Consider the following 26,248-nt stretch of genomic DNA (forward strand, 5'->3'; position numbering starts at 1 on the left):
GATCACATACAATACTGTGCCTCGATCAGGCTACAATGTGTAGCCTGAATGCAGTAGCAGAGCAGGAGTAGCTTCAATTCGTAGCTAGCTCTGTCACAGTCCAAGTCTATGCATGCTCTATTGGGGCTACACCCGCATTTCCTGATGATGACCGTACGCGTGCTACTCGACCTCTCCTTTCTGACACAAGCCCCAGCTGGTTGCATGCAAGCGCAATGCAGGCATGGAATCTGAGCATGCAGACAGCTCTAGAACGCCATGTCTTGTGCAGATCCGAGCACTTTTGTTTGGCTGCGGCATGTCTAGGTTGCGAAAAATACGCTCCAATGCATGCTTTTTAGTAGCATTCATCAGGAAATCAATAGAGGTTTACTGGCTCAACTTTTATTTATGTGGATGGTACTATGGTTTTAGCTCTACTAAATCATAGTATACTACTACATCGTATACTACATCAATTTTTATTTATATGGATGGTACTACTACATCGTATGCTTTAAAGATCATCGAATAACTAATTAATAATGGTCCATTGAGCCGGACGGGAGAGAAAACGTACCTTTTCTTCTCTCCGCCTAAAAGAGAGTGATTAGCAGGGCCTTGTACGTATCTGCCGGTGTAGCGTTTGACCATGGGCGTCGCGTGGTCCGGCTTTGCCTAGCCTCTCTCTCTCAAAGTGAAAGCATGCAGTAACCTCACGTGACCTTGGCCTCTTGCTCCTGCATGCTTCGTCCCCTCTGATTAGTTGTTTCCCTTGACACGGATGGGATGAGGACAAAGCGCGGTTGTTCGTGGTCAAATACAAAGGGGGCTCAGATTCGCCTCTCATCTCATGTGGGTCCTACCTGGAGTACACACCTAGTACTAGCTAGGCTACTAGTACTCCTTGTCTTTTTTTTTTTTGACAGTCCGACACTCGTTTGGGCTTTGTGCATGCGGAATACGCAGTGCAATTGCCTCGTGGTCCTAGGTGGGCTGGAATACGCTGAGGCCCAAATAGTCGCGGGAAGAGGTGATGTACAGCCCAGGGGATGATGGGCTCAGCGTGGCTCCCTTAATTAGGCCAACTAGCGCACCGGGCTTGTACATCATCACCACGACGTCTCCCTTAATTGGGCCACGGCTCTCGGATTTTGGGCCAACTCCGGGACCGGCTTGAGTAAAACGCAGTCGCCTACACCAACTAGCGCACCGGGCTTGTACATCATCACCACGACGTCTCCCTTAATTGGGCCACGGCTCTCGGATTTTGGGCCAACTCCGGGACCGGCTTGAGTAAAACGCAGTCGCCCGTGTAGGGGTGGTAGAGGGAACTGAAAATCTAAAAGCCGAGTCTTAAAAGATCGGCTCTAATCTTATACAATTTTGAACTAAAAAATTTAAGGCTCTTATTAGATTGTGAAGAGGCCAATAGGGCCATGGCACATTACCACCCCTACGCCCGTGTGACTGGCAATCAAATCATCATACAAAGTCTAATATCTCTCTTTTGTTTCGATTTTTTGAATTTTGAATAACTTTTTGTACTGTTGGAATAATTAAAAAATTATTTCATAACAAAAAAATGTTTCGAAATAAATTTGACTAAATTACACATATAAACTGATTGTTGGACCGATTTAGGCCTAAAACATAAAATCTGGAGGGACAACTTGCTGTGATGGATGGCACCCCCCTTTAAAGCGGAAATCCAGTTTCGCGCGCGAGCGCTGGCGAGCGTCCGAGCGGTCGAATTTCCGACCGCGTTCCGGGCGTGAGTCCTCCCGATTTTTCATTCCCTTTTCCTGACGAGGTTGGAGCTGCCGAGCTGGCCGCTGGCACCGTGCTGGCTGTGGGGCCTGCACGCTGCGGCCAGTAGCTTCGGCGCGCGTGCGCCGCGCGACCCGACGAAAAGGAGGGCGCATGCTTGCCGAGGTGGTTCAGCTGGATGTACGCCGGCGGTGAGCTCAAGCTTAAGCGTAGCGGTTAGCAGCGCTACTGTGTGCCAGCAACAAGTTCCCTTTTATTCGAAATTTTTGTTTTAATATTTTTCTTGTAAACTTTTATCATAATATTTTTATCCAAATATTTTATGCATAACTTATGAACCTAAATTTCGTTTTATTATTTTTTCTTGTAACTTTTTTGTCATAATTTTTATTCAAATATTTTATGCATAACTTATGAATCTAAATTTTGTTATCGTACAACTTATTCGTCAGAAATTTTATGGATAAATATTTTGCTCTTTATGCACAATTTGTAAACAAAAATTTGGAACATAAATTATGTTTTTTATAAACAAAGTCATATATAACTTTTTGTTGTATATCTTTTTTAAATAATTTTTGTTCAAATATTTTTTATATTGAATGAGAAAAAAATGGGTGCCCGTGGACAGTGCGTAGGCCTGCAGCTGCAGCAAGGGGTCTCGACAAGCTGCTACGCCAAGGGCAGGTGTGCCGAGGGGGAGGGGCTCAGTTTAATTAGATTAATTGCCTAATCTTAAAGGAAAACGACAAAAGAGGAAACGTGGAGCTGTGGGACTGTGGAAGGGTTGTCTGATCGTTCGCCAGGAGATGTGCTGGACGCGCCACTCTCTTGCACTTCAATTTTCGCGGCGCGGGGAAAGGGAATATGTAAAGGGAATGGCACCCGATCCACTAAAAAGGAAATTCAGCAGCTGTTCGAGATCGCTCGCCAGTTCAGTTGCTGGCGCGCGCTCGCTAATTAGCGAGCCTCTATATAAATGTAATGTAAGCTTAAGTCTGCATTAATATTAAGAGGTATAGGAATGGATCATATCAAAATGTAATGTAATGTACACTAGCCCCCTTTTGTCCATGATTCACCGTCAGTAGCTGAGAACCTGAGATGAGTTTTTGTTTTGCTTCTATTGTAAAGAGCAAATTAAGTATGGAGAAAAGGACCCTTGCAGGAGCTAGCATAACTTTTATCTAGACAACTTCATTGATGAATCTGAGGTGATTATGCAGATCAGGACTGTTTGATTTTTGTCAACACAAGTTTAATTATATACATAAGGATCAGTATAAGTTTTATGAAAATTTTGTAGAAACAACTTTTTGTGTCAAAATTTTCCCTCATAATGCAAAAAAAAATCCTATCCAAACTATTTGTACTGTGTAAGTGATGCACATAAGTTAGACATGAATGTTATATGTGTCCAGAAGTTATACACTAGTCATGAATTATGCAAAGAAGTTATATATTTTTATTAATTCATAAGTTTTCCCTTTGCAAGTTTTGCACGGTTTAAATTCTACATTGCAAAAGTTTTGCACGACATATATCATTTACATAAGTTAGACACAAAAGTCACCTCTTATATATTAGTTATAAGCTTATGTGCAAATCTTTTATGCATGTCAATAAATTATGCAGAGAGATTATCGCATATAGTTTTTGTGTATAAGTTATTTAGATACATTCATGTCATGTCAATAAGTTAGGCCAACAAATTCTTTTTACATTTTTTTTCGTGCATGAGTTATGTAGATAATCTGGTCAATCGATACATATGCTGAGAGATTATTTTTACATATTGTATAAGTTACACACATAAATTATTTATTGATCATATCAGATATAACTTTATAGAACATTTTTTACAGTCTTTCATCATAATTTATCTTCTGGGACATACATATTTTGCGTGCCAAGTTATTTTTTAAAATATGCATCAATAAGTAGGTGAGTGATTTTTTTATTTTTTATTATATATGAGAACGTCTATAACTTTGTATCGGAAAAGGGCAACACGCAGACTCACTGAATATTACTCATAATTTCTTTATTTTTCAGGGCAAAACCACGAGATTCTACTGCAAAAACAGAACAATCCTGCTCCCATGTGATTATATATTAATATTGTTTCTTATCATAAATCAGTATTATTTTGTATTAATGAAAGGAGGCCAAAATTATATAGACAAGTTATGTATATATATTGTTTACACGCATGCTCTGTGTGTATTTTTCATATATAAGTAAATGTACTTTTAATTGAAAATAAATTTAAAACTAGCTTTTATTATGAAACCCCCCACCCAACTTTACTCCCTGAGTTTCCCAACGATCCCGAATGATATTTGCGCGAAAAAGAGAATCCACGCGTCATAATTAAACTAGGTAGACTGCGCGCTACGCCACGACGCGCCGATCAGGAAGCTCAGCGGAAAAAGAAGGGGAAGGACATAACACATAGTGGTCCTGTTCGGTTTCTCCGCGCTACTTCCTAGAACGATTTTTTTTTGCATACATGGAGTACTAAATGAAGTCTATTTGCAAAACCTCTTTAGGGATGGGTGTAACTTTTCGCGACGAATCTAATGACGGTAATTAATCAATGATTGGCTACAGTGATGCTACAATAACCATTCTCAAATCACGTGTTCAAAGGTCTCATTAGATTCTTCAAGGTTTCTAGCGCAGGGTTCTGAAGTTAGTTTTATAAACTGTCATTGTTTAGTACCCCTAATTATTAGTCAAAATTGCTATAGTCCCTAGCGTACCACAAACCAAACAGGGCAAATAATTCAATCTTGGCAAATTTCTCAAACCGCACTTTATGAAGCGCAAATTGCCCGAGTAGTTCAGCTGGTTAACATGCAATCGACATGCTAAACCAGAGTGCGAAACCAACCTATGTGAGTGTATAATATGCGCCATTGACATATTAACAGTACCGATCTAGCATCAATGCAATCCTGAAACAGCACACGAAGGAGACCGTACAACTTAAACACCATAGCAGCTTAACAGGAGCGGGATCGAAGTAAAAGACCTTTGGGAGAGCTGAAACATGAACGAGTTTAAAGTATTAAAAAAAATGTGTCTCGAGGTAGCAACAATTTCAGCCAGCTCGCTGCAAATCCGGTGCGGCATTTCCACAAACACGTCGCGTGGGCTGCCGCGGATTGCGAGTCCACTGCCGACACAACGCACGCGGAGGCCTCACGGGTGAGCAGACAAAGGCATCACCACGGAACAGGAAGGCGGGGCGCGGGCGAGGGGCCTACTGGTCCTCGGCCGCGGCGGTGCCGGGGCGGGGTGGGCGGCGAAGATGCGGCGGAGGTGGTACGCGAGGGCGCCGGACGTGTCGGCGTCGGCCTCACAACAGAGCGCATCCTGGAGGCCGCACATGCAGAGGGAGAGGTCATCGCGCTCGCGGCGGAGGTCGTCGGCGAGGTCGTGGAGACGGTGCTTCTGGCCCAGGGACCGCAGGCTCATCATGAGGACGCCCGCCATCAGGAACAACTGCACGAACCTGTCCTCCCGCTTTCTTGCGTTCGCCAGCAGCCCCAGCTGGCGCCGGCCCCGAAGCCGTCGCCGTTGACGTCCGCCATCTTCGCCTCGAAAAGGGGATGGGACGACGTCCTCCCGTGGAGACTGAGCGAGGGGACCCAGTGGGACCCAGTCGAGGTGAGGCAGTGCGGGGAGGTGGTGCGGCAGCCCGCCGCGGCCCCCCTCAGCGAGAGCGCCGCGGTGAAACGTCCGAGCCGGCAGCCCAGGGCTCGCGTCGGGCGTCTCCTTCCGCCGCGTGTCGATCGGAGAGCGTCAGAGGGCTCTCAGCTCTCCCTGAAGTAAGAGTATGTGCGCGGGAGGGATTAGCCGAATACGTGTGCATGCCCGGAAGCACGGAAAGGGAATGGGTGAGGGGAAGTAGCTGGAAATGGAATGACGTCAGTTACTGAAAAGGGAAGTACGGAGTTGTCCGAAATCGATCGCTGATTTCGTTCCTGGAGCGCGTCCGCTAATTAGCAACCGCCCGTTTATGATGACTTTGTTAATCTCGAGATTACGCACAGGAGAATGAGCAGGGGACCAGCGGCATCCGGTGAAACAATGTGGGCGCTGCCGTACACCGCGGGACTACTGGCGGAGAGCATGGCGAGATGCGGTCCGGGCACGGGATACACATCAAGAACTAAGGTATCCTGTTCATGCCGTAGTAGCATCCAGTACGATGCAGTGTTTTTCCCGCGTGAAAAATGAAAATCTCTGCTAACTGTAACTGATGAGCTTACGTTTGACCTCTTTCAAGGTTTATTACTTTAGCACAAACGGAAACTGGAGGACGGGCAAAGAAAAAGGGGCTCCTATATAACTTTCGAAAGATATATAAACTATCTATCTATAAAATTCATTAGGTTCAATTAGCTTCAACATTTTAAAAAAATAGTTCAACATTTGAGAATAGTAGATTCAATATTTTCTACAGATCATTTCAACATCTCACAAAAATAGATTTAACAAATCAAAATTTAGAGCGGGGAGCGGGAGCGGCGGCGTGCGGCGCAGCAGCCGTAGTGTAGCAGCAGCGGCGCGGCGCGGCAGCATGGCAGAGCAGCAGCGCGCAGCCGCCTGCGCAGCAGCAGCGCTGCAGCGCAACGCGCAGGCACGCAGCGCTCGACGACGGGCGGTGGCGGTGAGAAAGGGGCAGGAGGAGGAAGAAGATAGGGTTGAGAAGATCCAACAGATGAGATAATTTGCACGAATCTCAAATACTGGAAAGTGGGGAAGAAAAAATCTTCCGAAAAATATATAAAAATTCCGAAGAAAAAGACGGCGCACTTGGGCCGGACGCACATTCGAGCACCCGGTTTGATCCCAAACATCCGTCCCATTTTTTCGTAAATTCTGTCTACATACGTATTATGGGCCTCGGTGAACATCAAGCAACATACCGGAGCCCGGGGCCTATGTTTATCCATCCACACGTCGCCCAAGTGGGAGTGGACCCTTCGCGTTGACCACAGCCATTGACCCAGTTATCTAGAACATCATTCTAGTACCACCACCACGTTATTATTAAAAAAAGAAGCTACGCGACGTGCACGTGACAACCACTAAGGCCGATCCTAATGAGTGGTTTCATTTTGGTTGTTTCCAAAAGTGCCACATCAACTAAACACAAATGAAATTATGGATAAAACTCACCTCACAATGCATTATTTTATATTTGTTATTTCATAGACTCTTATCCTATTTAATTCTAAGACTCATCAAGTGTTGGTAACCGTATATACATGATTTTATCTAAATAAAACTCATTTCATCTCACTCCTCATTAAATCAGTATCACATCATTTAAAATAGTAACATAACACCTTATTTAATGTGTATGAAATTCTTATCAAACCTCCACCGGAAATGGCCTACTCCCTCCTTCCCTGTTTATAAGGCATACACGTATATCAAGATTCAAACCTTGTCATCTTTGACCAATAATTTGACTATTAAAATTTTATTTTTATAATGCAAATTTCATATGATTGGATTCATAATCAAATATATTTTACAATGATTATAAGTTTATAATCAAAAGTGATATAATATATGATAAATAAATGGTCAAAGTGTTGTTTAGAAGACCGTGTCATGTTCCACCATGCCTTATAAACGGGGAAGGAGGGAGTAATTCCAACTACGCGTGGGGCCCGGGGGGAGAACCAGCCCGTTGTGGCCCACGCAGGTCGTCGCACCGGATTCCAACGAACTCTCTTCTAACCTGGAAAAAGGAGACGCAAGCGATGAGTGCAAACCAAGGCTTCCATGCGGCTGCTGCCATCAGTTGCTGACCAGTGGGCCAAATAATTACCTGGATCCATGCCGGGTCCGGCGGTCAGTGATGTAGCACGGGAATCGCGTCGAAGTAATTTGCTTTCGTCTTCGTCCACGCGGGCCAGCTTCCCTGTGAGAAAGCGCGCAGCAAAACCGAGCAGCTCAACTACCAACCAAATGGCGGTACAGCCCGCGCCGTCACTGATGCCGGGCCCCGCCTCTCCCCGGTCCTAAGAAACCCAGGCAGTGTCCATGCCCAGCCAGTGCGGTCCTCGTGCGCGGTGCGCCTCCACTCCACGTCTCCACCTCGTCGCCTCCGCCGCAGCGCCGAGGCGGGACCCGCGCATGGCCGCCGGCGTGCTGTCCACCGTCCGGTGGTCCACCGCCTGCGCGGCGCTGCTCAACGCCGCCGCCGCCTCAGCGGGCGCCGCCGTCGCGGCCGTCGCGCTCCGCCGCTGCGGCGGGGGTGGCGCCCTCGGCCCGGCCGCCGCCGTCGCCTCCGCGGCGTCGGTGGCGAGGATCCTCGCTTCTGCGGTGGCGGGGTTCGCGCAGGGCGCCGCCGCCTCAGCTATTGCCGCCGGTGCCATCGGGGCCCATGTCGACAGCGAGCGCGACCTCCGCCAACTCTCCAGGGTATGCTCCAACCTCCACAGCTTAATGAAGCCTAGAGTTCTATTTAATCGGCCGTAAATTTTATTTCAAAAAAATCCGCCGTAAATTGCAGATTTATACTAATTCCTAAAATGCAATGAAATTGGTCGTTCAAAAAGCATGTGGTGTGGTACTGTGGTAGTGTTATCTGAAGTTCTGAACCCCAGGGATAACGGTGACAACGGCGTACATGGCCGAATAGGAGCGATTCCATGCTCAAAACAGCAGCCTTTTATTCTCATGTAGACAAGACAAGTTATCGACCTTGTAAATTGGGTTTCCAGACCTGGCGGGAGGCGGTTTCAGACATCGGGTCACCGAGCTATTCGTGGAGATGGCATTGTGAGACTTGAACCTTTACTTCATTCTGTAGACTGGTGGGGGAGCTGCCCAGACACCAGAGCATAATGGCTGCTCATTCATGCACACTTCCTCTGCAGCTTGCCGCATTAACATAGTTGAATCTTTGACATCTCTGTCTCCATCATAGTTCATGAGAGAAGATCATTATTTGTTGAGAACTGAGAATTATGTGGTCTAAATTATTCCTTCTTGGTTAATGAATGCAAGTGTACTGAACTTGAATAAAACCACGCTGTTGACTTTCCTTCATTTCTTTCTCCTTTTTTTGGTAATTTTCCCTTCAGCACCATGGTATGGTCACAATTACTTCATCCAAGAGAGAGCTTGATTAGCAATAGTTTGTCCTTGTATTGTTTTTTTTCTCCCTAAACTAACTGCGTTGTAGCATTTTAAGTGTTAACAGAATGCATATCTGACTTGGAATTAGATTCCCTGTAGTAGTATCTGAATTTATTCTTTTTTGTGAACAGCTACGGTACAAGAGATGGCTTTGGTGGACACGATTTGGAATGGTCATCACGATGCTGCAATTTGTGTTGGCAATTTATTTGATGTGTATCATCATAAAGGACATCTTAGCTGGAGGCTTTTTAAAACAGTGCTTTTCAGGTTCATGCACAATGTCATAATTAAGATTCTTTTTGTTGAAACAAATTCTGATATATCTTCCTTTACATCCTGCAATTATGTTGACATAGCGTGTATGACTTGAAGATTCTATGTGCCATATAAGGATCTGCGGCTTTTAATGCTAACTATTGAGTAATGTTATCTGAATTTTGTCAGGACAAAATCAGGGAAACAGTGACTCGAAGCGTATCTTGTTAATAATTTTTCTTGTCAGTATGTGGGTGGCAATTATAGTTCAGTGTGCTACTGGTTCTGATGTACTAAGGTGGAGAGCATTTTATGCATCCCATGATATTGCGTGGAGAGCACACTACCGAGAGGTGTTTGATCATGGAATCCGTGAAGTTTTGTGTTGTCTAGGGCGGGTTAAGTATTCGTATGTTCCCCTCTGGTCCACGTTCTTATGCGCTAATATCATTAATGTTTGAACAATCTCGGTAACTTTGCTCTTAACCTTGCTAGGAGTGTATTGGAAGATGATGATATATGTGTCGTGGCAAAGTTATTGGGCGACCTTATGGCTTATCGTGCATCTGGAACTGGTCATCTTGAGCTCGTAGCAGGTTAGTTGTTTACGTTGCAATCCGAAATATACGTGATTTATCTTTGCCTATGGATAAAATCACAAGCATCACTGTTACTAAGGTCGAGCTACATTAAACGAGTAATCGGCTAAAATGATCCAGAAGCTGTTGTTTCTGCATCATGAACCCTTTAATGGCCAAAAATAGTTTAGGGAACTATATTGGAACTTTGATTATTTGCCTTGACTAATAAAATAAGGTGAAACTTCTTTTAAACCGAAGCCTGATGATGTGGTTTTATGATATTACTGTTCACCAGAGTCATCTGTATCCCAAATGATTTTCCTTCAGGGCTTTCACTACTGCAGAAATCTAAGTCGTCCACAGTTATTTCGAAAGAACTAGTGGAGGCTCCTCAAGATCTCATCCAAGAGGCTGTTCTCTTTCATCCATTTGCTGAAGCTGCCTATACAGTTATTCCCTACATCCTTGCTGTTTCTCCTTTTCAGTTCTTGCCGGACACATTGATGGTATTCAATTTTCAGGGCCCACTGCTTGATTTTGGAAGGAATCCTGTTATGTTTCCCTGTGTGTGGCTCAATAGGCAAGGTGTTTTGACTCCATTGAGTCGTTTTAGGTAAATATTGCTTTCCTCCTTAAAATGCTTTGCTGGCACTGATTAGATTATGTTGTGTCGACCATAGAGATTGAGATGTTTTCATGGTGCCTGATAATCTCTGCAAAATTTGATAATACATGCTTTCTTAGCGTCACGAACTTATGATAGGCAATGGCATAGAATGACTCATAGGAGCTGCCCTTACTTTTTCCGTTGGATTCAAAAGTAAAACAGATTCTTTACCAAAGAAAGAAAGAAAATTTTCATTTGTATCCAAAACGACAAGTTGAGGCTCGAAAAGATGTTTCATTTGTTGAATGATGCATAATCATGCTTGTAGAACTTTACTTCTGCAGACGACCAATACTTGAAGGTGATAACTGCTGGCGAGGGCATGCAGCTGCTTTTCTAAAATATGCCAATGTTGCCCCGGAAGTCCTCCGAAAAGGTCGTGTTAGCCAGGTAAATCAGCTCTTCCTCTACATTAAATTCTAGTTACATTTTTGTTGTGATCAATTTCTTTTCCTTTCTTTAGATGAGCTCCCTTCTTTTCTGCTTGCAGACAAAACGCGAGGCTGCCTATTTTGTGGTTGTTTTACATGATTTGAGTACAGTAGTCATTGCTATCCGTGGAACTGAGACACCAGAAGATGTTATAACCGATGGCTTGTGTAAGGAATGTAACCTTACAGTGGATGACTTGGTTGGGTTGATCAAGTAACTCACTGTAACTTTGCCTTACTTGTTCTACTGTAACTTATTAGGTTAACCCTAGATTTCGCTTTTGTGAAAATGGATAAAGAGGAATGAGTAAATTACCTTTATTTGTCATTCACACAATCGGAGAACCTCCTTTGCATTTATGTTCTGAAACCAGGAGGGTGACTGAACATATATAGGTTAACGATTTTTTAGACCGTATTATCCCTATACTAGTTTGCTCAATGAACCTGCCAGAATGTACTAGAAACTTGATATAAGTCCTATGAACTCAATTATGAATTCAACTTTCCTTTTGCCTGATGAGATGATTTGTTTTATTGCAGTTCTGATCAGTTGTCCCCTCGACTGAAGAACACCGTTCTCTCATCTTTTCCACACTATGGACATGCAGGAATTGTTGAATCAGCTCGAGAGCTGTATGCAGTACTTGAGGGACAGCCCATACACCAAGGTCAACAAGAGAACATGCATTATTTCTCTTTTGTGTGCAGAGCATGTTAGATTATCTTTATATGTTTCTTTTTTTCCCCATTTTCTTATTAATTTTGAAGTATTATTAGGTCAGGACCTAGTATCGTATTAACTACAAACACGAATTCCTCAATTGCTACAATGGATAAATTTTTAACAGTATATTTTTACTCTATCACCTTATTATTTGACGCGTCATAACATTAACAGCTGCCATGGAACTGCCTGAAGATAAGTCAGACACAGTGACAACTGGATTCTTATCTTCTCTTCTTGGGGATGGTTGCGAGTGCAATGGGTACAATATTGAAATTGTTGGACATTCTTTAGGAGGTTCTGTAGCTGCACTTCTTGGTATTAAGGTAAGTTTATTTATTTTTCAATTACAAGTAATTTTATTTCAAGTTACTTCATGATATTGATTTGTCATATTTAGTCATAAACATGAGTCCTTTTAGATGTTTCACTTAAATATGGATACATGTAATGCTGAACTAAATATTTCTGAACTAGTTAGTTGTTTGCCTTTGTTCAACTATTGATTGTTGAGTTCATCTTGGGAATTCATGGGTGCTGTGATGAGCCCCTATCGACCAGAACAGGAGAAGTTTAGAGGGGTCCTGTAGGGTTTTATCCACTAAATTTTTGGGACAATGTCAGATCACATCTAGGAATTATATTAGCTAACTTTCTTATCAGAACAGACAACCCCTTGCTTTGCAATATGAGTTAAAATACGCAAAATGCTCGGTGATTGGGTGATAAATGAAGCAAGAAATGCTGAAGGTTTTTTTTCCAGAATGCAAAGCTTAGTTATTGTATTGTTTCCTGTAATGTTTATTTTCATGCAATTGAGTTATTTTTGTATTACAAAAACACAGCTATACAGGCGCTTCCCGAAATTACATGTGTATGCATATGGAGCCGCACCATGTGTGGATTATGTGATAGCAGATGCATGCTCACAATTTGTTACAAGGTGAAATTTAAAATCCTTTACAAATGGAATTTACAATATAGTTATTTGTTTGCCAATGTTGGCAGCAACATGTGATTTCTGATATGCTTTCCATCTCACAGCATAGTCCACAATGATGAATTCTCTGCACGATTATCCATGAATTCGGTGATTAGATTGCGTAGCTTGGCTGTGAAGGCTCTCTCAAAGACTTCGCCCAATTCTGGTAAAGTGGGTAAACTAGTTGGTGGAATCATGAATGCCAGAACAGATGAGAAAAATGCAATAGAGCATTATGCTTCAATTGGTGCTCTGCAGACAGTCAGCGACGCTAAGCTAAGTAATGATCAAATGCGTGGAAAGAATCCAATGCATACAATCAGAGGTGGCTTATTTCTCTTTGGCAAAGCAATATCTTGCTTGGTAAATACCCCAAAATATCGAATTAGCTCCACAGCAGAAATTAATTATGAGTTGGGCAGATCTAGAATGACTACTGCCAGTGATGGAAGGAAATGTATTGTTGTTTCCCGTGGTTTTTCGGATGTTTCACGCTCTGGAGAAGCTAGTAGTGCACACAGAGAGAATGGGATTCGAGAAGGTGACTTCTATGAACGCGATGAGGGGTACAGACTGCCTCGTTTCAATAATGGTACTGAACTCACATCTGCTTCAAATGACCACATCAGTACAATAAGCTCATCTGATGGACAGTCACCAGAGGTTTATCTTCCTGGCCTTGTTGTTCATGTTGTTCCAGTAAAGAAGAGTACCTCTCCATTGCAGAAGACAACTGTGACTCGTCGCAAGAACAAGAGCTACAAAGCATTTATCGCTAATCGGAAAGATTTTATGGACCTTGTTGTGACGCCTCAAATGTTCCTTGATCATCTCCCTTGGAGGTACGTCCTCAAAAACTCCACTCTCACGGAAGTTCTATTTATGTAAGGGATATATTTCTGTGCTATTCCAAATGAAAAATTAGTATGAATTCCAGACCATCCTATATTAGCAGTGTTGAAATCACACCAGTTTCAGTTAGCCCTTCAATCAATCTAAGTAACAGAAATTGTGCATATTTTGATGGAGCAGCATATGGGCATTTAATGGCACCTTGGATTATATATTGCAGGGTCTGGCAAGAATAATTGTATGACTTAGCTAGTGAATAGCAATGTTGTGCACTCATGCAGCCTTATTTGCGAAATTAATTATTTAATTGTACAGGAAAGGTGCAAAGAATGTCTGATATATTTTTCGAACTAACAGAAAATGACCTTTATGGTTTGTTTGTAGGTGTCAGTATGCCATGCAAAAGGTTATAGAAACACGGAAATTGGAGCAGCTCACCCATGATTCGTCAGCTGCAGAGGATGCTGTATAAATCTATTGGCGGTGCTTGCCTTCTTTTTTGTACATTAGGATCTATCGGCATGCTCTATGTGCAATATTGGTTACTGGTTACATTATTGTCCGCAAGTAGAAGAGTTTATGGCAGAAACAGGCAATACCATTCTGATGAGGATTACTTGGAAGATCTCAGCATTGTTGTACACAGCCTGCTCTGAGATCAACCGAGATCGACTCTGTTATTTATGAAACCAGTGTTGTAGATTATAACCACCAGTGTCGTAGATTAGATTAGAACCTATTTATAGCATCAAATTTTGTTACACAGACTTGGATAGGCTTGCTCTGAGATCAACCAGTATAGTAAATTATAATAATCAGTCCATTAGTTAGATTCTAGCCTATTAGCATCAAAATTCTGTTTCAAACAGTGGTGTACCTTTGATGCCTTTGTATCATTGTATGGTCATGTATGTAGCTATGATCCAATGTACAATATGAAGCATCACCCGGCTGTACAACATCTGCTTACTGAATAAAACATGGGTGTTGGATGAAGTTTCCTCCACATTACGTTTTACTTTCGTGCTGGCCGGAGCCCGGAAGTCTGAAAGAATTCCAGCCTTCCTGCTCCGACCAAAGGTCATGTAGCTAGAGCATTTGCATTCATTTACGAGGACTCGAGGAGCAATTTGACTCGGTTGCCGCAGGCATGACTTGTGAAGCTGCAGGTCTACATGATTGAAGGTGAGTTTTACTCGCAAGTGCAGAAAGATATCGGCGCTCCAATGGGTCAAAAAGGTAACTTAATTAAGCGCAAGACTTTCCAAGCCATTGACTTGCTGTCAGGATCACTTTTAAATTCACATCGGTTAATCTCGAAAAGAAAATTCCAACATTCAGATATGCTCTCCCGTACCGTACGTAGAGACAATGAAGTACTCTTGCATTTGCAAAAAAGAAAAAAAAAGTATGTTGTACTGTATACACCGCTGGTGTGTGCCAACCTGAAGGTGATGAGGATACAGACAGCCCCCATACTACGGTGACTTGAATGGACATGGACGCGAGAGGAGAGCCGGAAAGCGAGCGAGCAAACGAAGCTGCCGCGGCCCTTTCCGCGCCAGGGACCCACGCCATGGGACGCTACGACTCTGACAAACCTATCGAGATCGGTCGACCCGCTCGCCGTCGTCATCTGATCATCTCCTCGGGAAAAGGGCGCGGACATGAGAGATGATTCGGTGGTCGTGCAGAAAGGTTGTGTGTGGCAACATGCGTGCCGTCAGATCGGATTGGATTGGAAAGAACCCAGTGCAAGGAGGAATAGAATCGTAGTACGTGATGACGCCCGCCGAGGAAGCTAAAGGTTGTGGTGATGATCAGATGATGGCCGGTCCAGGCATCCATCCCGGGAAAAGTAAGCAGTTTTTTGGTCTCTGAACCCAACTACCACTACTTGCTTGGAGTATGCTAAGCTTGGATGAGCACAAACCAAAAGGAAGGTGCGTCGGTGGATAGATTCGATGCGATGCGATCGATGGAGCGATCACCATGACATCTCATTAATTTGTGAGTGCTGATCCAAATTGCTGAACTGCTAATGCGGCCTAGCTAAGCGATTGCTTGCTCATTTAGTAAGGCCGGAATCTGATGTGCCAATGCGCTCCAGCCATTTTCTTTCTTCTTTTTTTCCAAATGGATCTGACGTAGCAAAGTGAGACACCTGCACGCATTGCTCGTTCTCTCGTCTCAGTAGCTGGTCCGGTCAGGTTCCCGTACTCCCGTCCCGTCCCGTTCCGTTCAAAATTTCTGCACCGGCAGGGCGGTACGAAGCTTCATCAAAGGTTAGCTCCCCGTACCCAACACCGCCTCGTGCATCCCAGAATCAAAACGAAATCCACCGCCACGCTCACGGTTCCGCACCTTTTAATTTTTTTCTGAGGAGAAAAATCTCCGCGTCAGTTCTTTTTCCCCCCTGGCTTTATTTCTTTCCGGCCGGCAATGCGCTGTGGTCTGATCACTGACCGTATACTGGGAAGGAGGCAAGGAAAGGCGGGGACGATGGAGCACCGCCTCACGTCGGCCGCCGGAGACGATGGCTAGCTTGTCAAGCGAGAGACGTGTGTGTACGTTTTGATCGCCTCGCCGCCGCCGGTGGATCGGATACAAATGTGACATGGATGCATCGGTGGTGGATCTTCCTCGGCCGGCGCGGCGACGAATTGAAGCCGGAAATTCCACACACGGCAGGCGGCGCGCCGGAGGATGGCGGTGCTGGACTACGAGCTAGCTACTTATGCTAGGCAGGCAAAGGCAAGTAAGCCAAGCAAAGGCGAGTCCCACCGCACGCTGGCGTGCGAGTAGCAGCCGGGCCGGACACACAGGTAGGTAGGCGGACAGCGGCCAGGTGTCAGGAGGGGAGAGAGGTCGCGCACGCCGTCGCCGCCGTTCAGACACGCATCGATCGCCCATCGGCTCCGGCCGCCGCCCAGGACAGGTCTGTCATGCACTCCTAGTGCCAGTAGCAGTAACAAGATCGCGTGCGCGTGAACGCGAGGAGCCCGGCGCGGCCGGTGAACATGCCACAAATACTCCATGACCGCGACGGCGAGGTTAGGGCAATCATCTGTGCACAATGTAATTCACACGTATTGTACTACAGGACAAGCAAGAGAACTACTACTAGTACTGGCCGGTGTCACCAATGCCGGCCATTCTCGTGCAGGCATTATTGGGTACCCTCTATCTGCTGCTTCCCGACCAAAGTGCAGTGTCTGCGGTACGGTGGCCCCCGAAAGTCTCCGCCGAGTCCAATCCTTCGCCGCATTCCAATGCGGTGCATGCATCCACTCCAAAGTCCAAACCCAACCCAATACGTATGGTACGTAGCTTGCAGCTGCTTCAAAAATGGATCGGGAAGATGACTTGCTTGCATTGTGCACGCGCGTAGGCGCCCCGAACCCAGCATGCAGAGATTGCAGTCAAAGGAGGCTGCTTTCTTCAATGCGCTCGCCGGCCGGACACCGCCACGCCGCATTATGAATTGAATGCGCCTGCTTTCCCTTCCGGATCTCGTCGTCGCGACAGCCTGATGCTGCACCACGTACGTAATGGCCGCCAGCCCGTCCGGCCTCGCACATCTGTGCGGCGCGGCGCGGACGACGTGGCCTACGACGACGATGCCCACGACCAAAAAGTAAGCTCATCGGGTCGGAGGCCGCTGCGCTGCATGGACTCCATGCATCTTCTGCTTGCTAGCTGTCGCCGGCCGGCGACCTGCGGCACCGACGGTGCGCTCTGCGTATCTACCAGGAGCTAGCAGCTCCACCGACAGGATCGCCAAGTGTCACCAGCGACGGTTTCGTGTACGGAACGTGCACACCTGGCGTGTAAACGTAACGTGGTAGCCCGGCCACCGATCAGACGGAGGATCTCGGTCGTCGTCTCTCGTGGACTCTACGGCTGGCAAGCCAGCTAGGTACGCTTACGTGCCCAGCTAGAGTAGCATGCATGGTGATCGATAAGGCAATCGACCAAACAATAAAATGCAACACGTACGCATCCGTAAAGCAGCACCCGCCGCTTCCAAGTTCCCAGGACGCGGTGCCAACATGTACGTGCCCGCCGCGAAGCAGCACAAAGCGCGCGGCCGAGGCGTGCGCGCGCCAGCCACTTGTGCGGCGGCGGCGGCGGCACCAGGCCGTCGCCGAGTTGACTCGATCATGCGGTCGTGCCGCAGGACCCCCGGCCGGCCGGGCGACACCGGCCGCCGGCTGCGGTTAGCGCACGGTCGAGTCCGGCCGATCGAGTCCAAATTAAAACCCCACCTCAAGTTGCATGCGTGATCCGGACGCTGGACGCACGCCGCTTGCCACGCCGGAAAGGAGGCATGCATGCGTGCAGGACCGGCCGGACGATGGATGGTGCATGCATTGGAGCCTGCCTTGTATAGCGCTTTACAATTATCAGGGGCCGCGCCTGGCCACGTTACATTGCACCCGGTCCCGTCAGCCGGCCGGGTCCAAAGGCGGTCCTCGTCGTCGTCCAACGCCACGGAATATCACCCATCCATGACCGGCCGGCCGGACATGCATGCAGCATGGGTGCACTCCTCATCGGCGCCGCCAATGAATGATGAACGTTCGTTCGCACTGCCCCCGTGTGCGTTGCGCCAACCTTCGACCGGCCGGAGACGACCGTCGTGGTCGTCGGCGACGACCTCTTTCCATCTCCATCTGCCGGCCGGGGGGGGGGGGGGGAGGGGGGGGAGGGGGCGCCGCCGGTGTTGGTAGTCAATAATGAAATAATCGCCCCTGTCCGGCGCGCCTAATTATACGCTTTGGAAGAAAATAGAAAATAACCGCGCACGGCCGCACGTCGCCGTCGATGATGGCAACCGCCGCGCGCGCCGGCGGGAGCGAGACTATTCATTCCTCTGTTGTGTTGAGGACGGCGGGCGCGAGCGCTGCGGTTGAGAAGAAGGATGATGGATCGGCGTCGCCGGCGGCAGTCGCTTTCGGTTGACGACGCCGCGGGAGGAGTTAATGATAGCGAGCTAGCTAGGGCGGGAGAGGCAGAGCCCTCCTGGGCTTGATCGAGTGGCTGGCCAGCAGCACGCCATGGCGACGGGTCTGTATAGCTGTGCGTCAGCCTTAGTTCCGCACAGATAAGTCAGCCAGCCATTTTCGCCAACTAAACAAGGCCTAATGTAATAATGTCCTGGCCCTGCGCGCTGAGCACGACGTCCGGCCCGAGACCTGCATTGCTCCTCTCCCGATCCCGTTGCCCGTCGACCTCGCTGTCATGCCATTAATCCCAGCCATCTCCGGTCTTCACCCTTCGCGCATGCAACGCGAGCTCCGGCGATCGCGTAAGCGTGGCTGCAGCTAGGCAGGTAGGAGTACTATACTATGATAGCAAGGACATGCGCGGTACAGCAGCAAGAGCTTAGTTGAATCTGTAAGATAGCAACAGCCTACAAGCTTTTGCCACGTCACCCTGGAGACTACAATTGATAGAGATGATATAGTATTATAGTTCATAAAATGAGTTGTTGTACATCGTGTCATTTCTCGATATATACTAGTATTAACTAATGTGGAGTACATTACCAGATGATGGCACGTACAACATGCACTGCTCCTTTTTAACCTAGCTTGACTTGTGATGGTGTAGACAGTCAGCTAGCGCTAACATATTTATGTCTCACTGCATGCGTACTACGTTGCAGCAACTTGCAAGCATGCTGCCTATAGTAAAGAATGCCCGTGGTGCCTATACATTCAACGAGCAGCACCATATTTTGGTCAAGCAGATAATATAATCTCTGGTTACTCGCTTTTCAGTTAAGGTATGTACGTGAAAGGATCGGGTGCTCTAGTCTAAGAGGAGGAGTGGGTGAATTAGGCACTAATAAAAACTTTGACCTATGGTTCCAACTAGTTTGCACAAAACTTAAACTAAAACATGCTATCTAGATGTGCAACTAGGTTGTTCTAGTGTGAAACCACTATCCCAAAAGAGTTTAGCAACCTATAGCCTTTCCTATCAATAAATTATTCTATGAAAGTAATGGCACACAAATTGCTAGTATGAAATACGAAAACTTAATGAGCGGGATAGGAGATAACAAATTCTTGACGTGGGTGTTTATCTCGTGGTTCGGTTAGCCACAAAGGTACACCTACATCCACATTGTTGTAGCACTCACTAAGAGTATTGCTACTCGGCCACCAAGTCTCTTCCGTGAACACAATCATGGTCACCTTGGCCCCGGGTTCCACTAAGGAGCTTCTCCACAAAGGATGGGGTCTCCACGTCCCCCGCACAAAGTGTCGTCGCCGCTCCACACCAAGTCGGAGGGTTGATGACGTTGCCGGCGAGCTTCAAAGCTCCAAGGTGCCGGCGCACCAAGCTCTTATTTTGGTTCACTAGAGAACCACAGCACAAAGGCTCTAGGCCTTGCAATCACACTCACTAAGAGCTAACCTTTACACAACACTCTCAAAGTGTGCTAAGGGCTAAGGATATGATCTTGATGCTCTTGTATGGCTTGGAGATGTTCTTGGGTGTGTGTGGGATGTCCAGCAACTCCAGCAAACTTCAAATGGCCGGGGTGAGGCGTATATATAGGCCACCAAGTCTTGTAGCCGTTGCTCCAACGGTCAGCAGAAAATATGCGTATCATCGGATGAACCGATGCCTCTGGCTGGGGTAGCGTCGGTTCATCCGGTCACTCATAACCCGAAGTAGCCGTTGAACTCCTGACAGCTGACGTCATTACACCGATGGTATGCATCGATGCTTCACCGGTTCAACCGGTGCTGAAGACTTGGCTCTTGCGCGACTTACATCGTCTCTGGAACACAGTACGCCCAATGCACCGATGCCCTCTTTTGAACCATCGGTTCATCCGGTGCCTATAAGCTGACTTAGCTTCGATTCCCTTCTGCACCAAAATACCATGGCGTCGGTTCTTCCGACAACCATCGGATGCACCGATGCCCATGCGTCGGTTCTTCCGGTGCTTCCGGTGCCTAACTTTGCCTATCTTCTCTTTGTCATCACTTGAACCTAAAAGCCTAAGAATGATCATCTTAACAATCATATTAGTCCAAGTATTGTGTGTGTCATCAATCGCCAAAACAATATATTGAAATATGCCATGAGAGATCATTTTCGCTACAGTACTTGCTACAGCCAATTTCTTGCTAGAATGTGCCTCCTTTTCTTGCTGGTTTGGTGAGTCAAGCAAGCGGCCGGCAGGAAAGTGGAGGAATCATCCGGATCACCCCAAGAAGAAACTGGCCACTCAAGACAAGAGGACCGACTGGACAAGCAAAGCAAGAGCAGTAGAGATGGCGCTTGCTCAATTAGTGCTGTTCCCATGCCAACAGACGAGGGCCACAGAAGTGGTTTCCTCCTAAACGCAGCGCTACGTCACCCTGCTCGTGCTCCTCTCCCAGTAGGCTTGTAGTGGCAGTACTGCCCTGGCCCCGTCTACTCTCAAATTAATGTTTAAAAAAAGAGTAGTGTGTATCTTTCAGTGATCAGGGCATGGAATGTTCAGTGCTGACCGCACGCACGCGCAGAGAGAGAGAGAGAGAGAGAGAGGAATACGTCAACGCCTTGATGACCGATGCGTACAGCGCAACTGCAGCAGCGGCGAGCTGGATGTGTGGACGCCGGCGGTGTAACAGCGAGGAGCAAGCGCCCAAGTCAACACTCGAGCTGCATGCCTCCGCTTCTTTATTACCCCTGCTGCGAGCCCGGTCAACCGTCCCACAGTCGATCGGTTGCCTTAATTATCCGCGGGACTGTGCCTCTGATAAAAACACACACCATATATACTACTCTATGTATATAGGATAGGATTCAAATTCAAACTGCTCCAAATTTTCAAACATTAGAAATTCAGGCCCTGAACCGTATCTTTTAATTAATTTATTTTTTTGCTGGTAGCACGTACAACAACTTGTATAATTTCTAAGTGATTAAAATTGGAACAACTACTTAAAAGGGGTTTTACGGGCTCCCCGGTCACCACTCTTTTTTTTCAACAAATCGAAACACTGTAAGATGAAGTTTCTTTTTTACGAACCGCACCTGAGTGAGAAATCTTCACTGCCCTGATGGCGTTGGCCTGTGTTGGATCCAGGCATCGCCCAATTTAATGGCCGAAAATAAAAACACTATGCGCAGCGACAGACGACGGGGCGTTGACCCTCCCTCCCTTCCTCCCCCCGGATTATAAAAGCGACGACGGCATCAGTGGCGCTAAACGTCCCCCGTGGGGCCCGCCCGCCCGTCCGACCCCTCATAATTGCGGGGCGCCCGGGCCTGAGCTTTTCCCACGTCACCCTCTCTAGGACCAGACCAGCCACCCCCTCGTGATCAAGTCCGTCCCCAAAAGCAAAAGGGGGCGGGGCTCGCGCGCGCGCGGCGTGGGGCGGCCACGTCGCTTCCCGGCGGCCGCGTCGTGGGCGGCGCGGCCTGGGTTCGGCCACGTCGGCGCCGGCGGGAGGACGGACGGGCGGGCGGCCGAGGCCGACCTGGTTCCCCAACCAGCCCCCTTAATTGCCCGCTGATCGGCATCAGATTGGCTCAACTTTTCGGCATAAATATCTGCTCCTAAGAGTATAGGGGTATTGATGTTGTACGTATGGGCCGATGGTACTATAGATCATGTATGTACCCTTCTTTCATTTTTGATTGAAGGTACCAATCTATTTCAAGGCGTCCATACTGTGCCGATCTGCCAGGAACCAATGCTACGGAGCAGGCGATTCTTCTTCTTCCTCCTCTTCTTCTTCTGCAGATTAAAAAAAAAATCAGTTCTTTCTGTCTCGATAATGAGGTGCTGAAAACCCGTGTTATACTGAACTTTTGGCATTTGAGATCTGATCTGAACGAAGTACTGCCATGGTTCGATTCTTTGATGTTGAATGAAGGTTGTGGTCCTTTTCAGCTGAGAGCGTTGAGACAACCCGTTTGTGTTACTGTCAGTTACTGTCATCTTCTCTGAAACTGATGGATTGCTGCTATTTCTCGGAATGCACCAATTACTCTGTTAGTACTCCACCCAATCGATCTTGTCTGACCGCGTCCAAAATCCAAACTACAATACCCGGCAGTAGCCTATTATCAGAACCTATTATCAGAACCTGCCAGTACAGACCCGGCAGGCAGGCAGGTTGTAGCACTGGCGAATCCCACAGTTTCAGAATGCTCCTCCGAACGAAGCATGTTCATTGTACGGCCATGATCGTCGTACCAGAACTCCGCTTTTGCGATCCAGAAGTTCAGAACAGAACAAAAAAAACTGCCTTTTAGCTTTGGGAATTGCTGTGTCTTCTTGCAGAATTCCTCGTAGAGCTCCAGCAGAACAATACCAGCTTGCACGCAGCAGAGGTCTGCAGAGCTATCCCTGCTCTGCTCCCCTTGCGGTTACCAGCAGGACAGGATCCAGCAATCCTGAGATTCCATCCCCCCAGGTCTGACCCTAGTCGCGACCTCCGACTCTGACCATCCCCGCGCCCACGACGAAGAATCCAGCACAATCTCGCCTCACGACCAAACCCAACCAAATCCCTCCAAAAAGATCTCAAGAATTCAGGCCGCGCAATTCATCCATCCGTCCCCCGGTCAATCACTTGCCAAACCAGTTTCTTCACCCTGCTTTTCTTTTGCCCCCCGACCTTTTCCGTTCCCGACGAACAACATCATCGCAGCACTTTCGGGTCTCTCCAGCAATCGAAATCCCAGTGGATTACTCCTCCTAATCACAGATTGCCAGTCCTTGTTTTGCATATCCAGTCGCCATTATGTCAGAGGGGGGCAGCTTGGCGAGGGCAGGTCGCCGTGGCGCCGCTGCCCCCCAGCTCCAGCGGCGGCAAGTTATTGCCAAAAGCGCGCGCGGCCGCAGCAGCTTCCATCCAAGGCCGCAGCTCGGCTCGGCTCGCAGCGACACTGTGACGGGAGAGGGATTGGGACATGCGTGCAAGCCACCGCAACGCAATTGAAATTCGCGGGCTCTCCTTTATATAAGCCGCGCGCCCCGCGCGCCACCATGCAGCACTCTTCCATCATTTTCTCCTCATCGCCGTCCATCTATGGTCTTCGCGTCCCCACCGCCTGCCCAGCGCGCGTAGGTTGCTAGCTCATGGCCTTGGCAGCAGCCGCGACCACCAGCAGAGCAGCAGCAATGACGGCGGCGGCGGCGGCGGTCCATCGGCAATGCGGCGGCGCGACGGCCCCGCGCGCGCAGCAGCGGGTCCGGTGCCGCGCGGCGGGTGGCAGCGTCGCCGCGGCGGCGACGGCGCCGCCGGAGGAGCGGCGCGCGCCGGCGCGGAGGAGCGTGGCGGGCATGTGGCGGCAGGTGCAGGGCTGCGACGACTGGGAAGGCCTGCTGGAGCCCGGCGTGCACCCGGTGCTGCGGGCCGAGGTGGCGCGCTACGGCGAGCTGGTGGGCGCCTGCTACAAGGCGTTCGACCTCGACCCGGCGTCGCGGCGGTACCTCAACTGCAAGTACGGCCGGGAGCGGATGCTGGAGGAGGTGGGCATGCCCGGCGCCGGGTATGAGATCACGCGCTACGTCTACGCGGCGCCCGACGTCACGGTGCCCACCATGGAGCCGTCCACCAGCGGCCGCGGCCGGTGGATCGGCTACGTCGCCGTGTCCACCGACGAGATGACCCGGCGGCTGGGCCGGCGCGACGTGCTCGTCTCGTTCCGCGGCACGGTCACCCCCGCCGAGTGGGCGGCCAACCTGATGAGCTCGCTGGAGCCGGCGCGCCTCGACCCCTGCGACCCGCGCCCGGACGTCAAGGTCGAGTCGGGCTTCCTCAGCCTCTACACCTCGGCGGACAAGACGTGCCGCTTCGGCGGCGCCGGGAGCTGCCGGGAGCAGCTCCTCCGCGAGGTGCCCCGCCTCATCGACTCGTGCGCCAGGGACCGGCCCGGCGAGGACGTCAGCGTCACCCTGGCGGGCCACAGCATGGGCAGCGCGCTGGCGCTGCTCTTCGCCTACGACCTCGCCGAGCTGGGCCTCAACCGCGGCGCCCCCGTGACGATGTTCTCCTTCGGCGGGCCCAGGGTCGGGAACGCCGCCTTCAAGGCCCGCTGCGACGAGCTGGGCGTCAAGGCGCTGCGCGTGGCCAACGTCCACGACCCCATCACCAAGCTCCCGGGCATCTTCCTCAACGAGGCCACCATGGGGGTGCCCGTGCTCCGCCTGTGGCGCGCCTCCTGCTACACCCACGTCGGCGTGGAGCTCCCGCTCGACTTCATCAGGGTCGGCGACCTCGCCAGCGTCCACGACCTCGGCACCTACGTCGCATTGCTCAAGAGCGGCGGCGACAAGCAGCAGGCCGCCGCGTCCAACGGCGGCGGCGTGCTGGCCAAGGTGATGGACTTCGTGGGGCGGCAGCGCGCGAGCGCCGTGCCATGGCAGGACGCCGCCCTCCTACAGATGGGCGGCCTGGTGCAGACCCTGGGGCTTATCTGAGGATCAGCCAACCGGCCAGGGATACTCTTTAGTTTTTGGAGGATTTCAGGTGCTTTTTTAGCCGATTTCTTCTGTGTAGATCGATCGATCGTCGATTAACGTAACCTGGTCGTCGTAGAAGCACGATCAAAAAGGAATTCTTTCGTTTTTTTTGTTGGCACAGACACCGTGTACAGCTAAACACCTAGACAGTATTTTCCTCTCACACCACTACAGCCACTAGCTCCAGCTCTAGATAGCCAATAGTATTTTTCTCTCACACCACTTCAGTCAACAGCTCCAGCTCCAGCCCAGCGAACGGAGTGGACAACTACACAACAGAACCCATCTGATCTGTTCAATTACTCATCCAGGAGAGCAGACCTCTGCTCATGCTTCTTGCTCTGTCGCCGCTGGTCTCCAGTTTGTTCGTCGATCCGGCAACTGGATGATGACCACCACCCCAAGTGTCCTATAGCTCGGGAGAGGGACACGTTCGGTTGTGATGCTAAAAGTAGGATGCGGTGACATGTCCCAAGTGCGTCACTGTATATTTTGTTGACGGCTCATGGAGCTCTTGCTTCTTTTCGTTCTTCATTTTTTCGGGGGGGGGGGGGGGGGGGGGGGGGTGTTCTTTTCCAGGAAAAGGACACCCAACCTGCAACCCAGTTTGATCCAAAAAAAAAAAAAAGCTCCCAGTGCATTACTGTCATAATCGGGAAATTAATTCGAAATACCAGAAAATATGATGCCATGCCTCCTAAACCCGCCTGGGCCCCTCGAGAAAGCTGTGCTTTTCAGGATCCGGGCATGCTTCGATTGGGAACCACCTATTGTTTCCACTTGCGGTTTACTTCAAATATTCTATTTAATCTTCACCAGTTGCTTGTTCAATTATCCGAGAGAGATTAGATTCCTGCCGATCCAATCCCGGAGTTCCCAGTTGCTTTCCACCAGGATTTGTTCGTCCTGCTCTTGCAAACTGCCTGGCCCTTTTCAGTTTCTTTAGGTGCATTCGCTGGGAACAAAATCATAGGAAATGCAGCTCATGAACCTGCACGAGCAGCCAAAACATACGCGGATCTCGCAGCTTATCTGGTCAATCGCTTCATCTCATCTGCTCTCACCAAACACGCAGCCGCATTTCGGCTTGTTTTCCCATTTCATAGGAGGATCTTATGCCAAGTCGTCGAAAATGATAATGTGTAACTCGAATTGGAGGCGTCCACAATAATGATAGTCCACCCCCTGGGAGCCACATAGGTTCCTTTCTGTCGTGAATCGTGATCGACGTGGTACTGACATGACAAATAGGTATGTGACACAAGAACGAACGACCAGTCTGCACCAAACCCAGCTCGGCATATTTACCGGCAAACGACAAACAAAGTTGTCAGTATTTAACT

General features: G+C 48.6%; 2 protein-coding genes and 1 pseudogene across 5 annotated transcripts; 2 read left to right on the top strand and 1 right to left on the bottom strand.

Moving 5' to 3' along the window:
* Positions 1 to 4,723: 4,723 nt before the first annotated feature.
* Positions 4,724 to 5,600, bottom strand: LOC120710385 (annotated as a pseudogene).
* A 2,203-nt stretch (positions 5,601 to 7,803) lies between these two features.
* Positions 7,804 to 14,413, top strand: LOC120710386. Of its 4 annotated transcripts, none has more exons than XM_039996043.1 (13): positions 7,804 to 8,199; positions 9,051 to 9,189; positions 9,367 to 9,586; positions 9,673 to 9,773; positions 10,086 to 10,207; positions 10,280 to 10,371; positions 10,710 to 10,815; positions 10,916 to 11,070; positions 11,400 to 11,527; positions 11,758 to 11,909; positions 12,429 to 12,526; positions 12,628 to 13,407; positions 13,802 to 14,413. In XM_039996043.1, the coding sequence occupies exons 1-13, from the start codon at positions 7,819 to 7,821 to the stop codon at positions 13,887 to 13,889; spliced, it is 2,562 nt and encodes an 853-aa protein (XP_039851977.1). In that variant the 5' UTR covers positions 7,804 to 7,818; the 3' UTR covers positions 13,890 to 14,413. The 4 variants fall into 4 exon arrangements, with proteins under 4 accessions (XP_039851977.1, XP_039851978.1, XP_039851975.1 ...); XM_039996044.1 differs by having other exon boundaries at positions 11,779 to 11,909; XM_039996041.1 differs by having other exon boundaries at positions 10,086 to 10,371.
* Positions 14,414 to 23,693: 9,280 nt separating this feature from the next.
* LOC120710289 (phospholipase A1 EG1, chloroplastic/mitochondrial-like) lies at positions 23,694 to 25,361 on the top strand (the record flags this gene model as incomplete). The annotated part of the gene is made up of 1 exon (XM_039995924.1): positions 23,694 to 25,361. A coding segment is annotated over one exon (1,170 nt), but the record flags the coding sequence as incomplete, so codon positions are not given.
* Between the last annotated feature and the right edge of the window lie 887 nt (positions 25,362 to 26,248).

Source organism: Panicum virgatum, chromosome 5K (assembly GCF_016808335.1).
Source record: "Panicum virgatum strain AP13 chromosome 5K, P.virgatum_v5, whole genome shotgun sequence".
NCBI classification, from domain to species: Eukaryota; Viridiplantae; Streptophyta; class Magnoliopsida; order Poales; family Poaceae; genus Panicum; species Panicum virgatum.

Bases quoted from the DNA above. Each gene is read 5' to 3' on its own strand.
- LOC120710386 (XM_039996041.1), top strand. From the start codon at position 7,819: ATGCCCAGCCAGTGCGGTCCTCGTGCGCGGTGCGCCTCCACTCCACGT. The intron at 9,587-9,672 runs GTATGTTCCCCT...TAACCTTGCTAG, and splicing joins CTAGGGCGGGTTAAGTATTC to GAGTGTATTGGAAGATGATG. The intron at 11,071-11,399 runs GTAACTCACTGT...GTTTTATTGCAG, and splicing joins GACTTGGTTGGGTTGATCAA to TTCTGATCAGTTGTCCCCTC.